The sequence below is a fragment of the Limanda limanda genome, chromosome 17 (assembly GCF_963576545.1).
Source record: "Limanda limanda chromosome 17, fLimLim1.1, whole genome shotgun sequence".
Taxonomy (NCBI): Eukaryota; Metazoa; Chordata; class Actinopteri; order Pleuronectiformes; family Pleuronectidae; genus Limanda; species Limanda limanda.
Window position 1 is genome coordinate 15,612,657 of NC_083652.1, and position 23,923 is coordinate 15,636,579.

A 23,923-nucleotide genomic window follows, 5' to 3' on the forward strand; every position below is an offset into this window, starting at 1 on the left:
TTCACTGTGTCTCACTGGCACGACACGACCTGGGGACGGGAGATTAAAGCCAACGTCGGTCAAGTTACCGTTAAGTGGCGAGAATACACAAAGCAGAATGAGTTTAACACTCAGATTTCATTTCGCACAATGCAATGCAAAATTGAAAATAGGTGAAAGAGCAAATAATTTACACGTGCATTTTTGTGTTGGATACTGTTGAAACATAAATATAATATTTTAAGTCTTAAATGTGCACCAGATCAATGTTAATAGTTGACAAAAGGAAGTACAACATAAAACAATGCTCCACACTTAATTGTTAGCTTTCCATTTTCCACAATCTTTGTCACATAACTCAATAATTCCCTGATCTTCCATGGTGTGTCCACAGACCAGTGTAGAGACACTCTGGTATGCTGGGCTGCTTCTGCAAATCTTGATATTTAATCCCTTTCTACCGATGAGGAAGAGCATCGTGATCTTTCTGCTGGGATACAGCTGAAGATCCTGCAGGTTTTGCATCACTGACGATCCGGAGCTGCTCTTCCTCATCAGGAGAAGACGAGTCAAACTTAAAACCATCAGAATCGGTTCATGCACTGACGCGGTTTAATTAAATCATCAGAATAAAAACATTTGAGGATCATAAACCAACAAAAAAGAAATCATCTCAGGAAAATAAAGTGGGTTTGCACATGCTCTTCACTGATCAGGTGGAAAATCAAATACTGCACAACATGGACTTACTTGGAACTCTGTTGATCGCCCGCAGTGGCCTGAGCACTCGGACGGTACGGATGGCTGACAGACTGGCGTTGTGACCATCCAGAGAGTATTCCATCACCCTGGAGTCAGAGGAAGTCAGAGATGTTATTATTCACACACACACACACACAAACACACACGTGTAGTGCTCTCCTGCATGAGTGTGTGTGTGCACGTGTGATTATTCGTTTGCTTCTGTTTCATTCCTGTTTTTCATCAGGGAAACCGGGAGAAATGAAATGGTTTATTTATGCTAAGCAGACGGCTATTATCTCGCTGCAGATGACTTGTGGGAGTGAGTCAACAAAGCAATGTGGGAGATACGAACCCTGCCATGACAATGACGAAGTCAAGCTGGTTCCACTTGTCACCAAGGTAACAATTGGTGCCGAAGATTCCCAGGGCCACCATCTTGATGACCATTTCCACGGCAAAGAAAGCGAAGATGCAGTCGTCCAACACCTGGTCACACGCGAAGGGAAAAAACAAACACAGTCAGAATTCATGTTCCATCAGAGAAAGTTAACTTCCTGCCGACAGAGAGTGTTCCCGTCGTTTTCTAGTTTCCTCATCACCGCAGTCACATTAGGAAAGAAACTGTGCGAGTGCAAGTGGAGGTTGTCTGAGAGCGTTCTTGTCTCCATTAGTTAGTTTCATCCCAGCAGGGAATAGCTCTGGTTATGGCTATGTCTCCATTAATTAGAAATCTACCACGGCAAAAAAGAACATCTGTATTTGAATATAATGAGCACATGAACGTGAGCCGAGAATCAACAAGACTCTACAAAAAAGTCTTGAATCAAATGAGAAAGCGAAGACAATATTACCGTTAATTTAACAAATGGACTTTATTGTCTTATTTTTGTCTCGGTCAATTCACATGAAACTAAAACTGGATGCGAAATTATTTAACTTATTATTAGTGCATATTTTAGTCTGTGTACATATTTGTACAGGACGCTGAAATTGGAAATGACTTGTTGAACACTTGTGAGAACACACAGGCTCAGAGGCTCTGGACTTTCTCCTTAGTTTCTCCTGCCAGACCCCATAATAAAAACTCTGGACAATGTCTTGTACAAATACAATACACAAAATAAATACAAATAGTGAAAGAGAGGATGTCAAATAAGATTTAAACTTAGAATTCGAGCTCTTTCGGTGATAGCGACAGTGCCGACGTGTTGTAAACACATCTCCGGCATGCTGTGCCAGCCTTCGCCCCTGAACGCTTCAGAGATTTCAGTGTTGTAAACAGATCTGAACGGAGAGTCTCCTGCTGCGCTCTGCATATGTAAAGGAAAACTCCAGAGACAGTCTGGACTCCACTGTGCAGACGTTCTCTGGAATTCCTGTCTGACTCTCAACGTTGAATAAGTAATAAAAATAAACATTTAAATGATCAAACCATATCTGGCTATGGCCCATGTGGGACCTTCATAAACTTTTCTAGGTATAATCCAGATCAGGGGTCTTCAACGTTTTTCAGGTCAAGGACCTCAAACTGATGGAGAGACGGAGCCCCTACTATATATATTGGTAAAAATTGTGTTTTATATTAAACATAGCTACCCTATTATTGTACATTCAATACTAAGCTATTCAAATAATACACAGGTTCATATATTCATGTTTTTATTGTGTGTCGCTGAATGAAACGTGCGACTTCTGCCTCCATTTATCCGCTCGCTACAATATGTTGGATTCATGTTAATGTGTATTTAAATACATTTAAATTTGTCGAAACAAAAATTTTAATTTAAAAAATATAAACAATTTCGCGACCCCCCTGCAGTACCTCTGCGGACCCCCTGTTGAAGACCTCTGATCTAGATAAACTTGGTCTATATGAAGCATTTGGAAACTGTAAGAGGACATTTCTAGATCCTGTGTTTCCTGCTGCGTTACTGTGACCAAATCTATCCCTCACTATGAGAGGTGAGAACATGACACTGACCTGGAGGATGCGGCACCACTCGGCCTGGCAGAGGACATCTTCACAGGGCTGGAACATCCCCAGAGTCACACAGTTGAGCAGGATCACCAGCATGGACACGTGCTCGAACCACGTGCACGAGGGAGTTAAGGTAGAAACGTACATGGATGGGATTTCAAACCAGCAACGACACAAGAGAAGAGGTTTACTTAGTTAACCCAAAGGAAGTACAGCAAATAAGGAAAGCTTAATGTAAACTTTTTAATCCATGGGTGACATTCAATGAGCAGCGTGATCAGGTGAAAAGCTGGAGGAAGCTCACAGAGGGAGGCAGCAATAATCTGAGCTCCAGACTAAAATATGATGTTCAATCCAAGACATAAAGGGATAAAGACAAATTCAGACAGTTTTGACGATCATGCAAACGACTGTTTATACAACTAAACTAGAATCAAAGTTTCCGATAAATAATGTGAGCAAACAAAAGCCACAGAAACACACTTTGGATGTTGACAGGAAGTTTTGTTTCAGCCTAATGTGCTTAATGGGTCAAGTAATGACCAAGTGGGCCCTGGCTGCTGGTCTGAATTACAGGCCTCTCTACAATTTCACAAATAAACATTTTTTTAATGGATTTTAATGGCTCCATGTCTACTGAGTATCCTGCTGTAGTGTTTGCTAATGCAGATTAATGACAGAAGTGCATCCTCGAGAAACCAGGCTGGAGTATCACAACGACGGATAGGGAATCGAAATCCGACATGTTTGTGGCCATTAGTTGAAAGACAAGAAAAGAGAAACAGAAAGTATCTTCATAAGTGAAGATGATGTCTGAACATAATTTCTAGAGCATATAAAAGCACTTTATTTTATCCATTTTGGACAAGGTTTATTTTATTCTTTCTTTCCTTTCTTTCAGTTTCTAACACGCTCATGAGTGGATGGAGTCCTGTGGCATCGTTGGTGCCTCACTGCAGGAACACGGAGAGATAATGAAACGCCATTAATCAAACCAGGCTTCAGACACTCAAGTAAAGTGCTAAGATGAATATGGACATATCATCGTAGTGAGAAAAAATATTACACAATATTAATATCAGCAAATCCAAGAGAAAAAGAGAAAGGATGAGGGATAAGACGAACAACAGCAGGAACGAAAGAACGACTCCTCGACTAAAAAGGAACTGATGCTGCTTTTTCTGTTTTACTTTGGCTCCTGTCCCTGACACACACGCACACACGCACACACGCACACACGCACACACGCACACACGCACACACACACACACACCGTACTGAAGTCTCCAGAGGAAAGCCGTGTTCTAATTAGAAAGGGAGGTAAAGCAGAAAACAAATGGTGACCAATGACTTCTACATTATTCATGCAGAGAGACATACATATAGACTCACAACTACAACACACCATAAGCAGATTACATTCAATTGCATTCACACACACACACACACACAATTGGAAAAAACGCCAGCACAGAAGTTGGTATCAGCGGAAAAGTTTGAAATAAAACTTTTTTTCCTTAACCGATTGTGACTAGCTCCAGCTTGAATTCACCAACCGCAGATTTTTACGAGTGCTGATATCTGATTCATCCGATCATACAGGACTGATAAGTGGAATACATCCAGTTTACCACATTCCCTTTGTCCTAACCCCCATTTTCGGAAACAAAAATCCACGACAGCCTCTGCTCTTCTCCCTCCAACACATAATTTGGCTGCTGCGGCAGACCTGACAGAGGATTTCATGAGCCCTGGCTGCCACGATGTCAAACCGGCTAATTAACCAAACAAGATTCAAGATTCAAGATTCAAGATTTTTTATTGTCAAATGAACAGAGATAACATGAAGTAGTCACTGTCAATGAAATGCTTGGGTCACACACTCTCTTTAAGCAATGGTCAGTAATTTCACCCCCAAAAAAATAAAATAAAAATAGAAATAGTATAAAATAGAATAAAAAAGAATAAAATAGAATAACAATGAAATAGAATATCAAAAATTTAAAATAGAAAATAAAATATATACGTAATATAACGTGACAAATGTGACAAATGTGCAATGGACTCTGACCAAATGCCACATGTTTTTATTCTCCCCGCTTTCCTCTGTGCACTGTGAGGGAAGTTAGTGAGTCAACGGAAATATGAGATATCTGGATAAATTAAGGCGTAACTGTGTATTTATAAGCAGATATTGTGGATCCAGGGCTGCAGCACTCATCCAAGCACAGAACTATCACTGAATCTCACATACTTGCACAAATTATTCGACATTTATCCCCCTCTTCTCACAATCTGATGAGATGGTATCATGTATTGAGGGGAAACTGGGCTGCCTCTTGGGGAACACATATTATCTCAGACAGTGCACCCAGCTCCCATTGCACTGGTATGCAACAGCTGGATATTTAAGAAGCAATTATACTGTGGGAGGCAGAAAGAATGCAAACCCTGCGGATTGTCCTCTGGAGACACAGAAACCAGGGGCATGTTTGTAAGTGCAGTTCAGAAGATGTGTTCGCACAGGGAGACATTAGGGCTGTTGTTTGTTTTCTACCTATCCAGTCGACAAATGCGCTAGAGGTGTATTCAGTGGCTGCATCTGTGTAAAACATGTGTTACGATGCCCTCAGGGGAGTAAGCAATAAAACACTGTGTTAAGTTATAATGCTTTGTTGTGAGTATTAATACAAAAAACAAAAACACACTTTCAATCATGAGGAAAATGCCTTGAGCCAGTGTGTCGCTGTACATGCTTCAAACAGACACACACACACACACAAGCGCTGTAAGGTCGACCCTTCCTTCACAGATGAAAGATGCACTAATCTGCAGCAGCATTAAAATGAGAAATTTGAATATTCAGAGGATCTCTCTCTCTTGTTGCTCCCTGCGTCCCTGCTTTCTCTAATTCCTCTTTAATCTCCACAGTCAACACCTCCTGAGCCCCCTTCTGTCTTCAGCACACCCACACACACACACACACACACGCACGCACACAAACACAAACACCCACACACACAAACACACACACACGGATGTAAGCATGCATACACACAAGTGTTTATGTGTAAGTCCCAGAAGTCAATCCAGGATTTCTCTGCAAATGGAGCTCAGCGTACACACAGATTCTGAGTTAACAGAAAACGATCCCAATGTTTGGCTTCTTCCTCATGCACACACACACACACACACACACGCACACACACACACACACACACACACACACACACACACGCACACACATACACACACAAGCACAAATGGTGAGGTAATGCTGCTATAGGCAAGATCAAGTGCACAGTGGTCTGTTTTCCTCCCTCCCCCCCGCAGTGACAAATCCAGGCCTGCCCAGAACACTCCTGGTCTCACTTGTTAAGGTCAATTTATGCCTCAGCACTTTGAGCAATCAAACTAGCTCTGTGTCGTGTCACAATGGTTTCATAAGTATCATTGGGAATTTAATATGAACATTTATCACCAATTTTTTTATAAAAGAAACCTAAGAATCCTCTTACCCAGTGAAGCTGTAATACTGTGTTGACTCTGTACCAATGGGTTGTGATATAAAAAAACAGGGTGTGGTCCAGCGTGTCCCTCAACCTGACCTTGGTTCTGTGGCTCCACCCCCCAAACACCACAGCACAGACTCTGGCTCCAAATGCACAAGATAGCAGCGCTTGTATCTACATTATCTTTGCCTTCATTCTGGTTAGTAAACACAGATCTAGTAACACAACGAAACATCATTTTGTTGACCCCTTAGAAACAAAACGATTTCCAATGACAGTCACTATATTTATCTCTTCATCTCCTGTAAAAACCTTAATTGTGAAGCAGTTGCTGGAAGTTCAGACGGATTTGTCACAGATATCAGCGAGTGACTGCAGACTCGACACCGCAGGAGTTAGACACTTCATCTGTAATTCCTCTTTTGCTAGAATTAAACCACCAGGGGGGTTGAAATTACTTTTTACAGACTTGTTCAATGGTTCTCAATGTCTCTCACCTCCTCCAGTAGAACCACAGTAATCTTAAGTTGGCACCATATCCCATGCTGTACAGGTCTATGCACCAACTATAAACTGTATGCAACTTTCTGGGTTGAAAAGACAGATATGAAGCATCTATAACATCCATGTATTCCTGTATAGTGGTTAATGAATGGCTCTATGTTTATCTTCATCATCCGCTGTGTGAATACGGAACAACACAAGGTAAACAACACGCAAACTGTACAATGCATTTTTTGAGAGCCTGTGAAATTTGTTCCACACTCTGTCATAGCAAAGTCTCGCACCTACAGCGAATGTGATAACACTTACACACAGAGGCACTAAGTGAACATACACACAATTACTAATGAATCCTACTTGTACACACATGTGTACTTAGGGAGCAGGAGAGTTCGCAGTTTGTGTTTTTTTCCCACAATCGAACATGAAAGAAACAGCAGCACTGCACGTTTGCATGATGAAGAGAGCTTTGTGTTCTCTCTGTCTCTCTCTCTCTCACACACACACACACATATATATTTAGACACACACGGCCCGCTGATGTAAGACAACAATTTCCCTACACAACCCATTAGGCGCACACGGATGCACACAAGCATGAATACACTGGAGAGATCTGGCGGCACACAGAGAATCAAGCCCACTTCAGATGAGCTGTCAGAGTCAGCGTCAGCGTGTGAGCTGGCTGCAGAGAGCACAGAGGGGGGGGGGGCAGGAGGGTGCAGTAAACAGCGGAGGAGCAGGGATCACTCAGTGCAAACTAACTCACTTAAGACTGCATTGGCTCTTTGTTTCCCTCCTTCCTCCCCCTTTCCTTCATCCCTCCTCCTCTGCTCTGCCTGTGAGGAGTCTCCATCGGTCCATATGTGTTAAAGAGGAGCTGAAGCCGAACTCATCCGTCTATCTGCTGCTCGGCTTAGTTCTCTTTGCTCTGCGATAAGCCACGAATTTAGCTCGACTCGTCTGATTACAGATCTCAAACTTCCCTTTGTTTCAGAGAGTTGATTTCTTTCTCCTTTCTGACCGCGTGCTCACACAGGTTTGATTTACGCGAAGCACTCGGCCTATTCCTTCACTTTGTCCCAACCACCATCTTTTTTCTCCAGGAAATCTCGCATTTAAAACAAATTGGTCACGATCTACGGAGCTTGGTGGTTCCCACCTGCAGCTCTCACTGGCTGTCACTCTCTCGCTTTGGATGAAATTTCTCATCCGAGCACATAAAATAAAAAACCTGTCTGTTTTGCCTTGTTTGCCTCCGTCCGCTGAATGTGGGCCGAGAGGGAATTAGTGTGGGAGGTTCTGGTCGGTGACCGGTTGCCGCACTCAGGGGAAATCTGTGCATCCATTCACACAAATGTAGAGATACTGAGGAAGAAGCGTCCTTTGGTGCAAAGGAATCTTTAAAGTGCTCCGGGGGTAATGAAGCTTTTTTTTCTCAACACCCTTCTCCTGCCTCCCTTATCCCACGTTTCCTTGACTCTCACCTTCACCCTTTCCCTCTCTCCTTCCCTCCTCAGCCTCTCCTCTTAGCCTTTACCCTCTGTCTCTTTATATCAGCACCCCCCCCCCACCCGTGCTCTTCCGTCCACCCTCTTCTCGCAATCCATTTCTCTGCAGACACGTCCTCGTTTTTCATGCTCCAGTCCATCCCTCTTTCATTAGAGGAGAGCAAACTCAATCCCGTCAGATGTAATAACCTAATCACGTTCTCTTAGCAGCGTGTTCGGAGGGGGGGGGGGGGGGGGCAGCGAGTTCACGTATTTGTGTTGCTTGTTACGATGAGCCGAACACTTTGGGCTACAGCGTCCTTCGTCCGTTCCGAATCTGCTTTGTATAATATTACTTTGCACCAGCTGGTATCGTAGAGCCTGACTGACAATGGGATACATTCTCTCAAATACTGCACACAAGTCATGAGTGGTGGTGGGACAGTTGAATTTGGCTGTTTGTAGCAGAGGATTTAAGTCAGCAGACACCAGGGTTCATGCTCCGTTTGTTAGTTTTTGGCGACTTAGACACTTGGTTAAGTTCATGGAAAGAGTGGGATTTGTTTTGTTTTGTTTTACTAGAATGGTAACGATTCAGAAACCAAGACCAAAAGCACAACATCCATGATCTTGTCCTGCGATACCCCAACCTGCTGCAGGTTCCTCTCGAGAGGAAGCAGGCGGGAGTCTCTGTCCTACGCCAAACATGTACATGATGATCCTGTGATCGTCATGTACACACGACATCTGTGTGGAAAATGTTCACCCACTTAAAGAAGGAAACACATTATCAGAGGCCTTTAGGCTGATAGTGTGTCTTTTATGAGTGACTCACACCCGAGGCGTAAGTAATGTACAGTATACAAAGCGCTGGAGTTGAATTAAGTAAGTGAGCAGTGAAAACAGGTGATTCTACATCTCACTGTGACTCACCATAGAGATCCATATGTATTTTTACATCATATATAGAAGGATGTGTTCAAGATTCATTGAAAAATTAATTAAAATGTGTTCAATAGAAAGTCGTCCTCGATAAGTTGATGAAAAATTATGTGTCCTGCAAAACAACATTGCTAAAGCACAGCAGTTATGTATGAACGTGACTTTTAAGGAATGTGGTTTAAAACTGCCAAAAATTACTTATTTTACTATCATTGTATATTTATTTTAACCGTACAACACTCTAATAAACCTCACACAGTGGAGGGATCCCTCCCCCAGAACAGAGACGTGAGATAACTACCTTAATGGTAAAAATCACATCCCATTACATTACATGTCATTTAGCTGAGGCTTTTATCCAAAGCGAATTCCACTTAATGCATTAAATTTATATGGGGGGGGGCCATTCAGGGGTCAGCTCCTGGCCCAAGGACATTCAGCACGGGATGGGATTTGAGCCGCTGACCTTCTGGTTAGAGGACGGTCACTCTCTTAATATATTATCTCATAAAACATAAATGTATTTTTTATATCTTAATCGGCCAATAACTCAAATGTGGTTTGTATTTGTCGTGTCATCCACTGAACGACTTGCAGACACTGTTCAGACACTTTTCTCTGATTCGTCTGTGCAGAACCCTTAGAGTAGCTTGGACCAACCAGCAGCTCCGATGGTCGTGTTGGATTCAGATCTTCTCCAGCTGCTGGCGTCAGCGCACAGACCCTCACAGGCTGTTAGTTCCTCTCTGCTCCTCTCCTCCAGTTACTGTTAATGAGCTCTGCTCCCCCTCAGCTGTCTTCTCCTCCTGTTTAACCACATTTCACTCCTCTCAAAAACTTTCTCCATGAATCGCCGCTCTGACCAAAACCTGCTCTTCCTTCCCCAGGTCGTGGTTCTCCTGACCAGCCTCACATCTCCGTCCTTCTCCATCTTTGCTTCTACTCTTCCTCTCAACCTCCTAGCACTGTGTCTCACTCTGTCCATGTGGCAGCGCCTCCTATCCGGATTCCAAGTCGTGTTTGATTGGGATGATTGTTCATTTATTTCACCATCTGCCACAGAAAACAGACGCACCCACACACACACACACGCAATCTCTCTCTCTCTCTCTCTCTTGACCATTACCTCAAAGATAAAAAAGACATCTCCCCTGCTGTGATCACTTCTTTAAGGCTTTTGCCAACAGAATGACTCGTTGCAGAGCCGCATGTGTCTACAGCTTGAGTGTGTGTGTGTGTGTGTGTGTGTGTGTGTGTGTGTGTGTGTGTGTGTGTGCACAGTCCAGATCAGTTCATCTCATTAAAGTCCCTGAAGACGGCACGATTCAGGAACAGAATCTCATAAATCAGCGCTGTCCCTGCACTCGCTCCTCTCTCCCCGTTCTCCCTGTTCCTGCTTTCATCTCTCCATCCCTGCATCTCTCCATCCCTGCATTTCTCCATCCTTGCATCTCTCCATCCCGCCTCCTCCAACGCCCCCGAGAGGAGGCCGAGGCAGCGGTGACGCATTTACACCAGGATTCCCTCCGACTTCCTGTTGCAGTCTCTTTGCTGTGTGCTCTTTCATCTCCCACTTTTTTTCCGCAGCCTTTTTAATCTTCCACGCTGATGGTGTTTTTTGTTTCGTTTTTGTTCATGGTTAAATGTAGAAAAAAAAAACAATGGCAATACTTCAGAAAAGTGTTTGTTCTCTGCTGTGCTGCGACGTGCAGATGGTGCACTGGACTGAAACATTCCCGACATGTAACACACCTGAACTAAAGGCGTCCCAAGGTGAGATTCTCTTTTACTGTGGCATCTGTCCCGTCATGTGCACATGTGTGTGTGTGTGTGTGTGTGTGTATGTGTGTGTGTGTGTGTTCAGTGTGTGTCATGGGGTGTAGAGGAGGAAAGAGGGGGAGAAAAAGAGTGAGAGATACAAAGAGCCTTAAATAGAGCAGCTGCATAAGGTGGAGCCTGGACTTAAACCTGTTCTTCCTCGAACGAACACGAACAAGAACACACACACACACACTGACACACACACACACACACACACACACACACACACACACACACACACACACACACACACACACACACACACACACAGGCTACCAAACGTGCCTGGCATAGTTCAGATGTTCAGCCTGACCTTGAGGTAATGGCTCCTCTACATGTAATAGCACATTATAGAGTCATGTAAAGTCGGTATTAATAACCCTGGATAACATGGAGGATGTTACACGTTTATCTTATCATAAATAAATTGCCCTATACTAACACACTACTTCCTCCAGTTTGAGTTACACTGCATAAAAGTCACGTTTAGGAGATGAATCAAAGCAGTTTATTATTCCACGACAATAAAGGAAGCAGGAAACGGCTGAAATGTCAAAACAGCTTTAGGTTCAACTCTGGGCTCAACCTCCAAAAAAACACTGGATCCTAAATATCCCACAATGCATCTCAAATGCATCATTACTTACTCTCCTCCCAGCCTGTTTACCACCGGATCGTTGCAGCACCATGACCCCACTTTATGATGCACGCTCTCTCTGTTAAAAATATTAAATCACTCTCACCAGGGTTATTTTTTCCGAGAGTTGACAAAAAACTGCTCCAGAGGAGAGATGCTATTATTATGCAGTGATGAGTCACCTGATCTCCCCACTGAGGAGGTTATGTTTTCACCCCTGTCCGTCTGTTGGTCGGCTTGTTTGACTATAAGCAGCATTCCACCAAAGCTACTGGATGGATGAGGAGCAAAACTTTGTGGAGAGATGGGTCAGGAAGGAAATTAAATTAAATTAAACCAATTTAAATACTCTATGAGATCTAATTGGTTTAAGGGAAAGAGAAAAACGAGCATTGCTGGTTCGGGGCCTTTCGTGGAACTCCCATAGAAAATGACATTAAAGTAAAATATAGCATAACGACGTCATTATTTCTGTTGTACGAGGCGTTTCCTCTGTGTATAAATGGATTCCTGTCAGCCTGTGTAAATGATATTGTTGGTTGATTACAGCTCGCTCTCTCTCTCTCTATCTCTCTCTCTCTCCTTATCTCTCTCTCTCTCTGACACAGTTTCGACGGGATTCTGGTTGCTAAGTAACCGACTGCAGTCCGAGGAATCCAGAGAAGTGTCCACAGAGAGAAACAGAGGACAGGAAGGTGGAGTGTTCTCTGTCCTTTGTCAGCATTTCGGACGCTGTGTTTACATTTTCTTCGATTGTTTCCTCTGTGTTTTCTTCCCTCTTTCAAGTCGTCCCTCCATTCCTTCACTCTTCCTCCTCCACTTTCTTCTCCTCCTCCTCCTCTAGTCTCACGCTCCATATTGTCAAGGGAGAGAGAGAGAGAGAGGAGGAGTGGGGGGGGGGCACCTCCCTCTCATTTCCCTTCCTCTGCCACTGCATGCCAATTCACGCATAACCAATACATTCTATATAATCCAAGTATAATCCATTCAGTACGAGTTTAGCCCCACCCTCAACGTGTTCTCCTCCATTAATCCTATTTAAGTGACGTGTTAAACTTCCTGATGAATCGAACGCTGATCTCTCCTGCTGCTAATTAAACGCGGGGGCCGGTCGGTTTGTGATGTATTGAAAAACGAGCTGCTGCCATTGTCCGGTTAATGTGCGCCAGTGCGTTCGGTGCTCTGCTCAACTGCTTGCTTCAGAGCCTCATGGCTCTCCAGAGGAACATAGTGCTGACCCCACACTATAATCCTAACTGCTTTAGTGTGTTTCATAGATCAGATTGCTGACTGCTAAACTGTTTGCTGGGGCACAGGGACAAATATGAGGTGGAGACGGAGTCGGTGGCTTAAAGGGAAGGAAGGAGATAAAGAGGAGAACTAAAAGAGACAGAAATATGTGGGACTATATAGCAGTGGCATTTAAAGTACAGCTCCTCCAAAACTAATAATAGAAGTAGATTTTCTTTCTAGTAAATGTAGTGACAGGTTGCACACACACACACACACACGCACACACACACACACACACACACACACACATCTAATGAACATAAAGTGATCAATGACAACAGTGGACTGTCTGAGAGTCTGTGTTCAGTGAAATCCCCCAAAAAACTCAGAGACCTGAATGTCCAAGCGGCTTCAACAGACTGACACCAGAGACAAATGCCAGAGCTGCTTCCTGGCTTTTATTATGTTGTTCTGTCCAGGAGTTTATAGAGGGCCATAACATACACCGTTGGATTTCACAAGCTTCCCATCATGCATCATCTGTCCCGCATTAGGGTTGGCAATTTTAGAATGAAAGCAGAACATGCTAATGTCATTCTGTAATTCTCGTCAAACATCTACAAGGGAGGAAGTTTCTTTCATTCTCTCCTTTGGAAAACAAAGGAATCCCTGTAATGACTCCACCTACACGGCAATGAAGTGAAAGTAGGCGACAAATGAGCATCGTGCAGCACAAACAGGATCCGTTACTGAGACCAAATCAAAGGGTCAAAGATTGTTGGTTGTATTTCTATCTTCCACCAGATGGCCATATGCCCTGTCCTGCTTGGCAGCATATGGACATCTGGACACGGCCCAAAGCCACGAGCTGCACACACACCCACACACATTTCTATTCACACATGTATAGGTAAATGGACACACATAAAATGACAACAATTTCAACATGAATGAGCACGGCTCTCTCACACACTCACACACAAAAGAAGAACACATGGACTCATTAATAAATACAAAAACATAAAAATAAACCAGGTCTCCAAGCTTCCAAATATGTGTTAATATGTGGATGCATTCAAGAATTCAGTGTTACATCTGTGTTTAAACCTTGTGTGTATCCATGTGAAGTCTCTCTGTGGACCAGTGTGTGTGTTTATGTGTGTGCGGTGAATCTTGGCAGCCTCCTCTGTGAGCTCACCTGATTAAATAGCAGGCTATACAGGCTGTAACGGCCGGGAACATTATCTTCACGAGTGACTATTATATAAGGCGCTACCCTTCAGGTTTTTATCTCACTTCTATGTTGCATTAGCGCTGAAGATAATCGCTGTGGAACATTGCGCTGCAGAACCAAATCAGTGTGAGTTACACATCTGGCATTTAGCCTTTGCTTTTTACGTACTTAAAAGGAAAGAGGTATCAAGCTCTCACTGAGCATTGCTGCGACGAGCCGGCTGCTTCGATCTACCTTCCACCATATTCCTCCAACACAGGGTTTCTCCATCAAACGATAACTATATCCCACCATATAAGGTCAAACAGATTGAACAACATTTACATGGCTATCTTGCATGTTTACAGTTGGAAAATGAAGGTTAATCGAGATTAAACCGAAGAATCTCTATTTAATTATGTTTTTAGTCTCCAAGGATGAAGAGGAAGTTCTCTTAATAATATTTCCCTTAGAAATTTTGGAACCAGTGAGAAAAATATGTTGGACTGGGTCTGATTTGATTTAATGTGAAACATCAGTGAGTTAATTGTGGAGACTTTGGTGAACAGAAAGTATTGATGATGATTAAAGGGGAAACTTCTGCCGTAAAAGGAAAGAAACTCACTTTCCCGGACAGGTTTGATTTGTTGGGATTCAACCTTGGAAACATGAGGCCAAAACTCTGGATAATTTGTGCACATGACCTATCAGCATGTTAATTTATGAATTAGCAGTTTTATGGCTTTAAAGTATATAGTTTGCACACAAAAACGCTTCATACACATGATTTGGCTGCTGGTTTTGAGCACTGGTTGTAATACACACGTTGCAACAACACCAGTTTTCAGTCACTAAAAGACGAGATGGTTAATATTCCACAAGAATAACAGAGGATTTTTGTTCTGCACCAGTTGCTACCGAACAAGAATGACGGGCAACACCAATTTAGTCAAAGGAAGGTTATTCAAAGACAAGCGATTAAAAAGAGCCAGAATCTGACACAACAAGGTTCTGACAATCGTTTAATTGAAGAAGAATAAGCTGAAAACAACAGATAAACAGAGTTGGACTCTGCTTTGCCCATTTTAAGCAGCAAGAAACTGAATATTTAGTTGTTCTCACATTTTTTTCTTTCTACTGCAGCTGAGTCATAATTGAAAATATCCCACAGTGAGTCTGACACGACTTTGTGTCAGTTGTTACCAGAGAAACAACACACACACACCACAGATCGCATCTGTGTGTATGTGTGTGTGTGTGTGTGTGTGTGTGTGTGTGTGTGTGTGTGTGTGTGTGTGTGTGTGTGTGTGTGAGGGCTGCACCCTGCTTTCACCTCTACTTAAACATGAAGAAGATACAAATCCAGCAGCTTAATGAAATCCCTTTTATCACAAACACATTGAAAGGATTATTCCAGCATGAGAAAATCTCGGGGCTATTAAAAGATGACATTTGTCTTCTTCACCATAAAACTTTCCTGTCGGGGCTCCTTGGTATTCACCCGGTGACAGAGAGGATCGCTCGTGCGGGGGGGCCGGGGACGGGCGCGGAGACGGAGAGACAGAGAATAAAAGGTGGATTAATAGAAAGACAGAGAGGAAACAAGAGAGACTGCAGGGAGATAAAAATAAAAATGGGAAGTGCAAGAAAGGCACAAAGAAGAGAGGAGAAGAGTTTTCAGAATCCAGTGCTCACACAGAAAAGCTTCACACACACACACACACCGACACACACACACACTGACCTGGCGCGCTCTACCAAATTTTCTGCCTATTGCCCCAGAGCTGTAAAATAACTCCTCTTCACTGCACTCATCCCCAGCACAGCCAACCGTGCACAAGCGTAAACAAACAAACACACACACCTACACATCGCACACAGGCCGCCAAAATCTGACGGCGGACAGATTGGGTGAATGTGTTGTTTCAATGCTTCCTTTCATTTAAAGCCTAAATGGGCACTTTAGACGTAACAACTTCCTTCCTAATAGTCTGCTCCTAATCACCTCTACTTCTGACTGTCGGAGGGAGGGGAGGGACAGAGGGGGGGCGGACTGCGAAAAAGAGAGAGAGAGAGACGGGCAAAACAAAATGGAGATCAGACACAGTGAAGGGCACAAATCGAGTGAAAGAAGTAATTGAATTTGTTTCCATATTTCCAGGTTGTGTTTCCATAGGAACCACATTTCCTTGCAGCACATTCTTGTTTTGTGTTTTCTCTTCAGAGTCCATGTTTTGCCTCTTTAACCCAGGGTGGTGTTAGATTACTGGAAGAAAGAAATTGTTGATCACAGTCCATGGGTCTGTTTGCCCAGGAGAAAAGTGAAGCACACAGCTTGTCCCGTAATTGTAATGTATTAGGTGCATTAATGCAGTTAAAGGAAGAGTTGCTGTGCACACGCCCCCCCTGGTCTCTCTCTCTCTAAGAGCACTGGTGCACCAGCTCCAGCGCAATGTGATTATTATTCTTCATTTATCCACTGCAGAGTTTAAATGTTTCATTCTTCTCTGAAAAAAAGAAGAAGGAAATATTTTTTATTTCATCTGCTGACAGGAGAACGTTTCTCTGATCTCATCTCTGTAAATGACGATGGACAACGTGTCTCCTCTTCCTCACACTATCCAGAAATTAAACCCAAATAACCCAGATATGAACCATCTTACACCAAATATTGTATTTGGAGCCAGGGTCTGAGCTGTGACAATCGGGGACGATACACTCGCTCACCCAATCATCAGTCTCAGCTGTCAATCATGACGTTTCATCCCTTTTTTATAGCGTCAAACAAGAAATTAAAATACTTTAAGAGAAAATGATCACATGAACAATTGAGACACTTTGGCTTCACTACTTTGAAGCTGTAATGTTTTTCAATGTGTTTAAAGTTGACCACTCACCTCAATCTTAGTTTAAGGTGTATCAGTACAACTCAGTTCTGTAACATCACAGCTGAGGATCAGGTGCACGCTAGAGAAGGGCAATATAACAAACATTAGAATAATCATTACGGTAAAAAGAAAATCCCACAATAACGATTATAACCCGAGGAGTAATTCAACGATAACGAGGTGTCTGGTCTGAGTTCTGCCCAATCAGCCTGTTAGGCTACAGCAATAGGCTTGTGTAGATGTGTCCGTTGTCAATGTGTGTGTGTGTGTGTGTGTGTGTCGGAGATTTAAAATTTGTAGAGTCAGGAGAGGCTTTACAATTTGAAACAACTCATGATCACTAATCTAACGATTGTTTGCATCACGCTGACCTCAACCTTGTCTACCTGCTGTAAACTGAGCCGTGACTCATCGCTTTCCAGGGCCAGAGAAAATAACTGATCTCATATCTCAACACACGCTCATGGCTGACTGCCCAGCGGCGATCAGTAAACAATAGTAAAACTGTATTTACTGTAACCTTGGCGACAGCTGACGACACGGGATGCACCTGGGGCAGGTACCATGCATCGCCATAGCAACCCCCTTTGGCGTCATCACGTGTTTTTACAGGAAGTACACAGGTTAATATTAACCAGTGTAAATAGTGTCCGTGTGTTGTTCAGTGAGCTGTGCAGTTTGTCGTTATGCAGAATGAGCAGATCAATGCATCCACATCACAAACATCCGAATATATTCGACACTAACAAACAGACCATAAGCCTTCTGCAAATTGCCATGGAAACAGAGCTTACAAAGCCTGCAAGGATGGAAGAGAGAGGAGGAAAAAAACATTTTAGGATCAGACACTAGAATTTGTTCTGTTTTGCTTTTCTTCCTCCACATTAATGCTTATCCTTGCTATGGAAATGGGACACGCTGTGTTATTTATAACCAGCACTTCTTGAGATGAATGGCTGTGTGTTGCAGACAGAGGTTTAACGCTGCTGTGTGTGTGACTCTGCTGAATCCGGATCCGGACAGAATCTATCGTCTTGAGAAAACATCTGAAGTCGATAATTACTGGGGAGGGAAGTTCACACCTGCACCTCTTTACACCAAGATGAAGTTTGATTAGACAGGTCACACACCACAACACATCAGCATGATGTTGTGTTCAAGTTCAACAACTATAAAGAGAGACTTTAATTAAATTCCAATAATTGGCAGAAATAAACTGCCGCAATTAAGCAGAACACGATTCAATAATAGGTGAACAACTAGGGAGCGAGAGAGAGAGAGTGAGTGTGTGGTGTGGTGTGTTTGTCAGCTCTACACACACACACACACACACACAATTACGCACACACAGTTTGATCTCCATGACTTCATAGGACATTAGGTTTGACTTGCATTGATTTCCTGGCGACTCATTAACCACAGTTACTAGCTGTCAAACCCTAAACCGTAAACTAACCTTAAAACATGTCTTCCCCTGAAAATAAGCTACAATGAGGACTTGCCTTTTGTCCCCATGAAGAAGACAAGTCCCCATAACGTGAATATGTGAACAGATTTATGTCCCCACAACATAAGTAATACCTGGACAACACACACACACACACACATAGTTCCCCCTGTTGTCTCTTCTCTTTGTATGTCTTCGTCCATCTCTAAAATCTCTGCACCTCTGCCCCCTCCTTCTCTCGTCCTCCAGTCTCTCTTTTCTTTCATTTTATTGTGTGTCTTACATCATATTTTAAACCACTTCACCCTTCTCCCCCCCCCCCCCCATTGGGCCACCGCAGCTTCAGAGCAGAGCGAGGTAGGAAGTGTTTCCTCTGCAGGAAGAGCCGTGCCGCTGTAGGGTAGCAAATAGAAAGTGACAATACATTCATTACTTATGCCCACTCTCTTCCTCTTCCTTTCCCTTACTCCAGCGCCCACACACACACAGACACACACGCACACAAACACACACACACAATGAACAGCCCCCCGCATCAAGGGCAATAGGGAAACGTGGATCATTTGACCAGGTTTCCAAATCAATTTAGACGAAGAGGCTTTGAACACAACCTCTCTACCAAACACTGAGAAACACAAAGACTTCTACACTGCAACAAATGGTCGGTCAGGCACAGACACAGACCGACACACTTCATTGTGTTAATCTGTGGCACTAGTTACAGGGAGCGTAACACAAAGCCATGTTTGTCAGCCTGTTCTTACAGCTACTCTCTCGTCAGTAACAAATTAAAAATAACTGTTTATTCAAATTCTATTGCTTTTGAGTGTCAAAGTTGTTTGCATAACAACTGTTATTTCTTTCCTTGATATTTTCGTCTGTGCACCCTGATCTAGCTCCTGCTCATGACGTCAAGCTTTGTGCCCAGACAAACTATTTTTAACATGTGCCTGTATTGTTTATTTATCCCAGACGGAGGGCTATGAAAAGCTTTCTCACTTACATGTAAATACAATTTAGAACTCAAAAGTGACAGAGGCCAAATGCAGGGGGCTGCATAAAATAATATTAATAAAAGTTGAAAATAATGGTGAAATTGATTTGAAATTACACTGCAGCCCTGTAATGGTGTAAAACCTTGTTCTGAAATGTCTTGCCTTTTTATCATCTTCCCCTTCCTCTGTGCTGAGAACAAATCTCCTCTGAGTTGGACTTTATATTCTTTCTAGCTAAAAGCTCATTTGCAAATGAGACTCAACATTAAAGTGATTTTGTGGAGGAAAGGTTTTTTCCATCTGTTCTCCTGATTTCACTCTGATATTAAGTGGCCGATGGTTTTTGTGGGTCTGGATTTTTACCTCTCGTCGGTGAGTGTAGGCATTTTTCTTTTTTGTTTTAGAACTGAGAAACAAAAATGATATCTGAAATGTGAAGTAGGTTGTTGAAACCTCTGAAGTGAGACAACAACAGACCACACTGCTGCATCAAATCTGTAAAACCCACTGACTGTGTCTGTGTGTTGGTGTGTTGGTGTGTCTGTGTGTGTTGGTGTGTGGGTGTGTGTTGAATCCCTGCAAATACACACGCTGCCGGATCCATACTGTTTTGTCTACAAACAGAGATTGACTAAGAAGCAGGTAAATGCCATCGATTCGGTAGCTGACTGCATCTCAAGCTGCTGTTTCCATAGAAACAGATAAAGTATCTACAGTAGCCTCCCGCTCAGTGTGAATGAGCCATACCATAATAGTCTGACTGGTGTGGGTGGACAGGCGCCAACTGCAGGAGTCTTTTCACAGCTCTGTCTGCATCGTGCTGTTTTTTTAGAAGACAGCGTCACGCAATTCCCAAAAGAGATGTTCAGTACCGGATTCAAGCTAAAATGGAAACTGCAAACCAAACTGTGAAGCTGAGCTGAAGCTGCAGACATTCACCGCTGACCCTGCATGATGAGATTTGGGGGTGTTGAAAACGAATGACTGTCATTCAGTTCATTTATGTCTATTAACAGACGGATCTGGTGTCTTATCTTAGTAGCCTGTCTTCTCAATAGTTCACACAAGCAAAGATATCCGCAAGAAATACATTCATGGGGTAGTACTGTCTTTATCCTCGAGGTCAGAGGCAGAAAAGTTCAGGAACCCCTGAGGAAAACAACCCTCTTTCTACGAAAACCTGTGAGCCCTCAGAACTTCAACATTTATTTGATTAAATTAACTTTTCTGGTTAGTCTTTGCCAAAGAAAACACGGTGTTGGTGTGAGGCTCTGAATCCTTTCAGACGCTTCGGAGTTGCCACCAATTCACGTGTTTTGGAGTCTTCTGCTATTACATCGTGTGTGGACGTAAAGATTAATGCAGCCCAGAGCAGAGCAGGATATTTCAGCCTCCAGGGAAACTACCCAACAGTAAAATCTCCCCTTGGCTTCGGTGGCGTTGAACGGACGATGTACGAGCCTTCGAGCAGAGCGCTGCGATGTGCTCAGCTGGGAACGAGTGGGCAGACCAGTCTACCAAACACTGATTCACTTTTCTGTCGTCCTCATGTTTACACGTGCACGCACCTTCTGTTTATATGAGCATACTTGTGATGTTTCCTCTAAAGCGGCTCGTCAACACTGACCTCGCCCCCTTTCTCCGAACATCTTCAAAACGGCAAGTCTCCTCCTTTCCTCAGTTCTAGCTTTGACCAGGAAGCATATTATTATGATTTAACAATGTTAAACCTTAGAGATAATATGGGATCATTTCTCCAGCTCATTGGATTTGACATGAAAACCATGACTGGGAGATTAAATAACTGGTTGTCAGCATTTTAGCTTTTTAGAGAAAATCGGTTTTATGTAAGAACTGTAGCCAGTGAAATCAGGTATTAGAGTGTGGACACCCAAGCCAAATTGTTTTTCTCTCAGGCTCAAACGGGTTCAGATAGAAAAATGTGGCCCAACCACTTCTCTAATAGCTGAAAGCTCCTAATTCTACTTCCAAGGAACTGATGCCATACTTTAAACATCTTTCTTTTCATTTAACAAAAGCCTAACTTCAAGACTTTAGATGTCTTTGTTAATGCTTTTCAATACCTAATGTGTGTGTGTACTGTATATACAGGGCGTCTGTTACAGGAAACATTGATGTCCTTTGTTTCTTTTCTTTCTCACTTTGCTCCCAGGCAACCGTCCTCTCCATCCAGCAGCTCGCCACCGGCTCCCTTCCCCGGGCCGTCCTTATCTCTCTCCCCCTGTCGAGGAGCTGTCACACGCTCGAGGAAACGAAACAGAACACAACAGCCCTACTTGACAGCCTCCTGCTGTACTGTGTGTGTGTGTGAATGTGTGTGTGTGTGTGTGTGTGTGTGTGTGTGTGTGTGTGTGTGTGTGTGTGTGTGTGTGTCTTGCAGCGTGTGTGTTGAGAGATTATTGGTGGTGTGTACAGTGGAGCATGTCACTATGCAACCACCCCAGACGAGCCACAGGCTGAGTGATTCCTTTTTGTGATTTTTGGTCAGATGGGAAAACATTCAAGCACAAACACACACACATGTCAGCAGTGTGTAAAGGTGTAAACATGAGCACTTAGAGAACTGGGAGGAGTGCGTTTGTGTTTCGAGACGCGAGTCCATTAACTGGATCTCACTTCTTACAAATAGAGCTTAGAACCCAACTTTGATCCAGTTGAATACAACAGGATTAGCCTAAAGCCTTTATCCACACAGACTCTCTCACTTTGTTCCTCACACGCACCGACTGGGCCTCGCGAGCACGCACCGACGAAAAACAGAAACACTCATCATCCCCCTAATTAGTCTCTTTCATACAACCTCAGCTCAGTGAGTGCAGGATTCTCCGGCTCCGTTTTCACGCAGGAGAGGAAATCTTTTTTGTTGAGGTGAAGTTTTTCTTTGCACGACGGCCTGCTCCGCAAAGAGCGACGCCAATGTCACCCGGTCTCCGGTGAATTTGCTCGGTAAAGAAGTTGGGACATGTTTTCGAGTCAGGAACTTATTTTCTCTAAAGCTGCCAAACACATAACACAGCCAGAGTCAGAATCTCCCACAGGGACCGTTCCCAACTCACCGTCAGGGCTGACTAACCCCAAAACAGGAATTATAAAAGAAACCCAGTAGCCCAAGGTTTGGTCCACAAACAACCCAGAATGCAACAGCCTCTGTGGGACCTGGTGTTATATAGACAGTCTTAACATTCATAAGGTTTATCTGTGAATATGAGAGGCGGTGGACTAGTGGCAGAAACTTGAATTATGGGAAGAAAAGGTCTCTGGTTCGTCTCTGGTTCGACTCCACGGAGAAACAACAAAAAGACGAACCTGGATTAATCTGTCCAAAAATCCAAGAGGATTCGCCCAACCCTGTCTTGTGCCCCTGAGCAAGGCACCTTACTCCCCCAACATCTGCTCCCCATGGCTGCCCACTGCTCTGTGTGTCCTGCACCAGATGGGTTAAAAGCAGAGGTTAAATTTCCCTCCTTGCATGAGTGTGCTTGTGCATGTCTGTGCATGTGTTTGGAACAAAGAAATGTATCTTAATCTTAATCTGATTCAACCCCAAAATCTTTATTTGGACCTTGGATCTTTATGCCTCCACCGTTCAGGTTCATGTTTTGGTTTATAGCCGTGATGCCATGAAGTCAAGATGCAAAACTCAACGTCCGACCAGTTCCTGTCTCCACAGCAGCTTGTACTTATTGCGGTCGTCTCTCTGAGCTGATTCACTCCCTTGACAGGGCGGTAGGTCGCTCTGTTCCCTCTGCAGGCTCCTATTTGATTGGTGCACATTGTCAATGTTTGATCACCTCCACTGCTCTGTCTGTTGCGCTGTGTAGACACACTTGTCTGTGTCTTGATTCATGAAATTACGGCTCCAAGCGTCTACTCCAGAGGACACCGTGAACTGGCCGCCAGGGAGCAATTTAATTCTGCATATTTACGCGTCTGGCAAAAAATGCAGGCTGTGCACAGGAGCCACTGGTGCTGAAGTGTGTCGCCGCCCTGCAGCAGGTTGGACACCTACCAGCAGACAATCTCCTGCTCTCTGCTGCCGAGGACTTCTTTCCACCACTTTTGACTTCTCCTGCAGATTTAACCGATGAATCAGATAGCGTAGGTCCATGTGCACTGGACAGGAACTGGTAGGATTTATAGTCACAGGGAGGAAGTTATCGTTTTGATTAAAGCATTATCACTGGACAACAGTGGGTGGAAAATAGTTCAAATCGCAGTATGAGAAGAGAAAACAGGGATTTTCATGTAGAAATATGACAATATGGGTCTTTTTGACACATTCTTGGCAAATAGCAAGAGATAAATATGAAGATTAACTTTTCTATAATTGATAAATCCGTTCAGTCACCTAGTTTATATCAAGAGTACGAAAGTTTATGTCTGGCCACTCTTACAGTTTACTTTAACAACGAGAATGGAACTCAGAGCTCATACCTCCACCGAGGTCCCAAAGGTCTGCTTATGAAACCATGTTTAACTCATAACATCTGGATTCTGATCCGCAACAAATTACACACGC

At 43.4% G+C, this 23,923-nt stretch overlaps 1 protein-coding gene across 1 annotated transcript in view; it reads right to left on the reverse strand.

Moving 5' to 3' along the window:
* Positions 1 to 23,923, reverse strand: part of cacna1ha (calcium channel, voltage-dependent, T type, alpha 1H subunit a) — a 90,951-nt gene that overhangs the window by 43,879 nt on the left and 23,149 nt on the right. The window contains exons 2-4 of the mRNA XM_061089776.1: positions 2,705 to 2,816; positions 1,076 to 1,209; positions 730 to 827 (exon numbers count right to left, since the gene is read on the reverse strand). Of these exons, the coding sequence (XP_060945759.1) occupies positions 730 to 827; positions 1,076 to 1,209; positions 2,705 to 2,816 (344 nt within the window). The remainder of the gene's footprint in view (positions 1 to 729; positions 828 to 1,075; positions 1,210 to 2,704; positions 2,817 to 23,923) is intronic.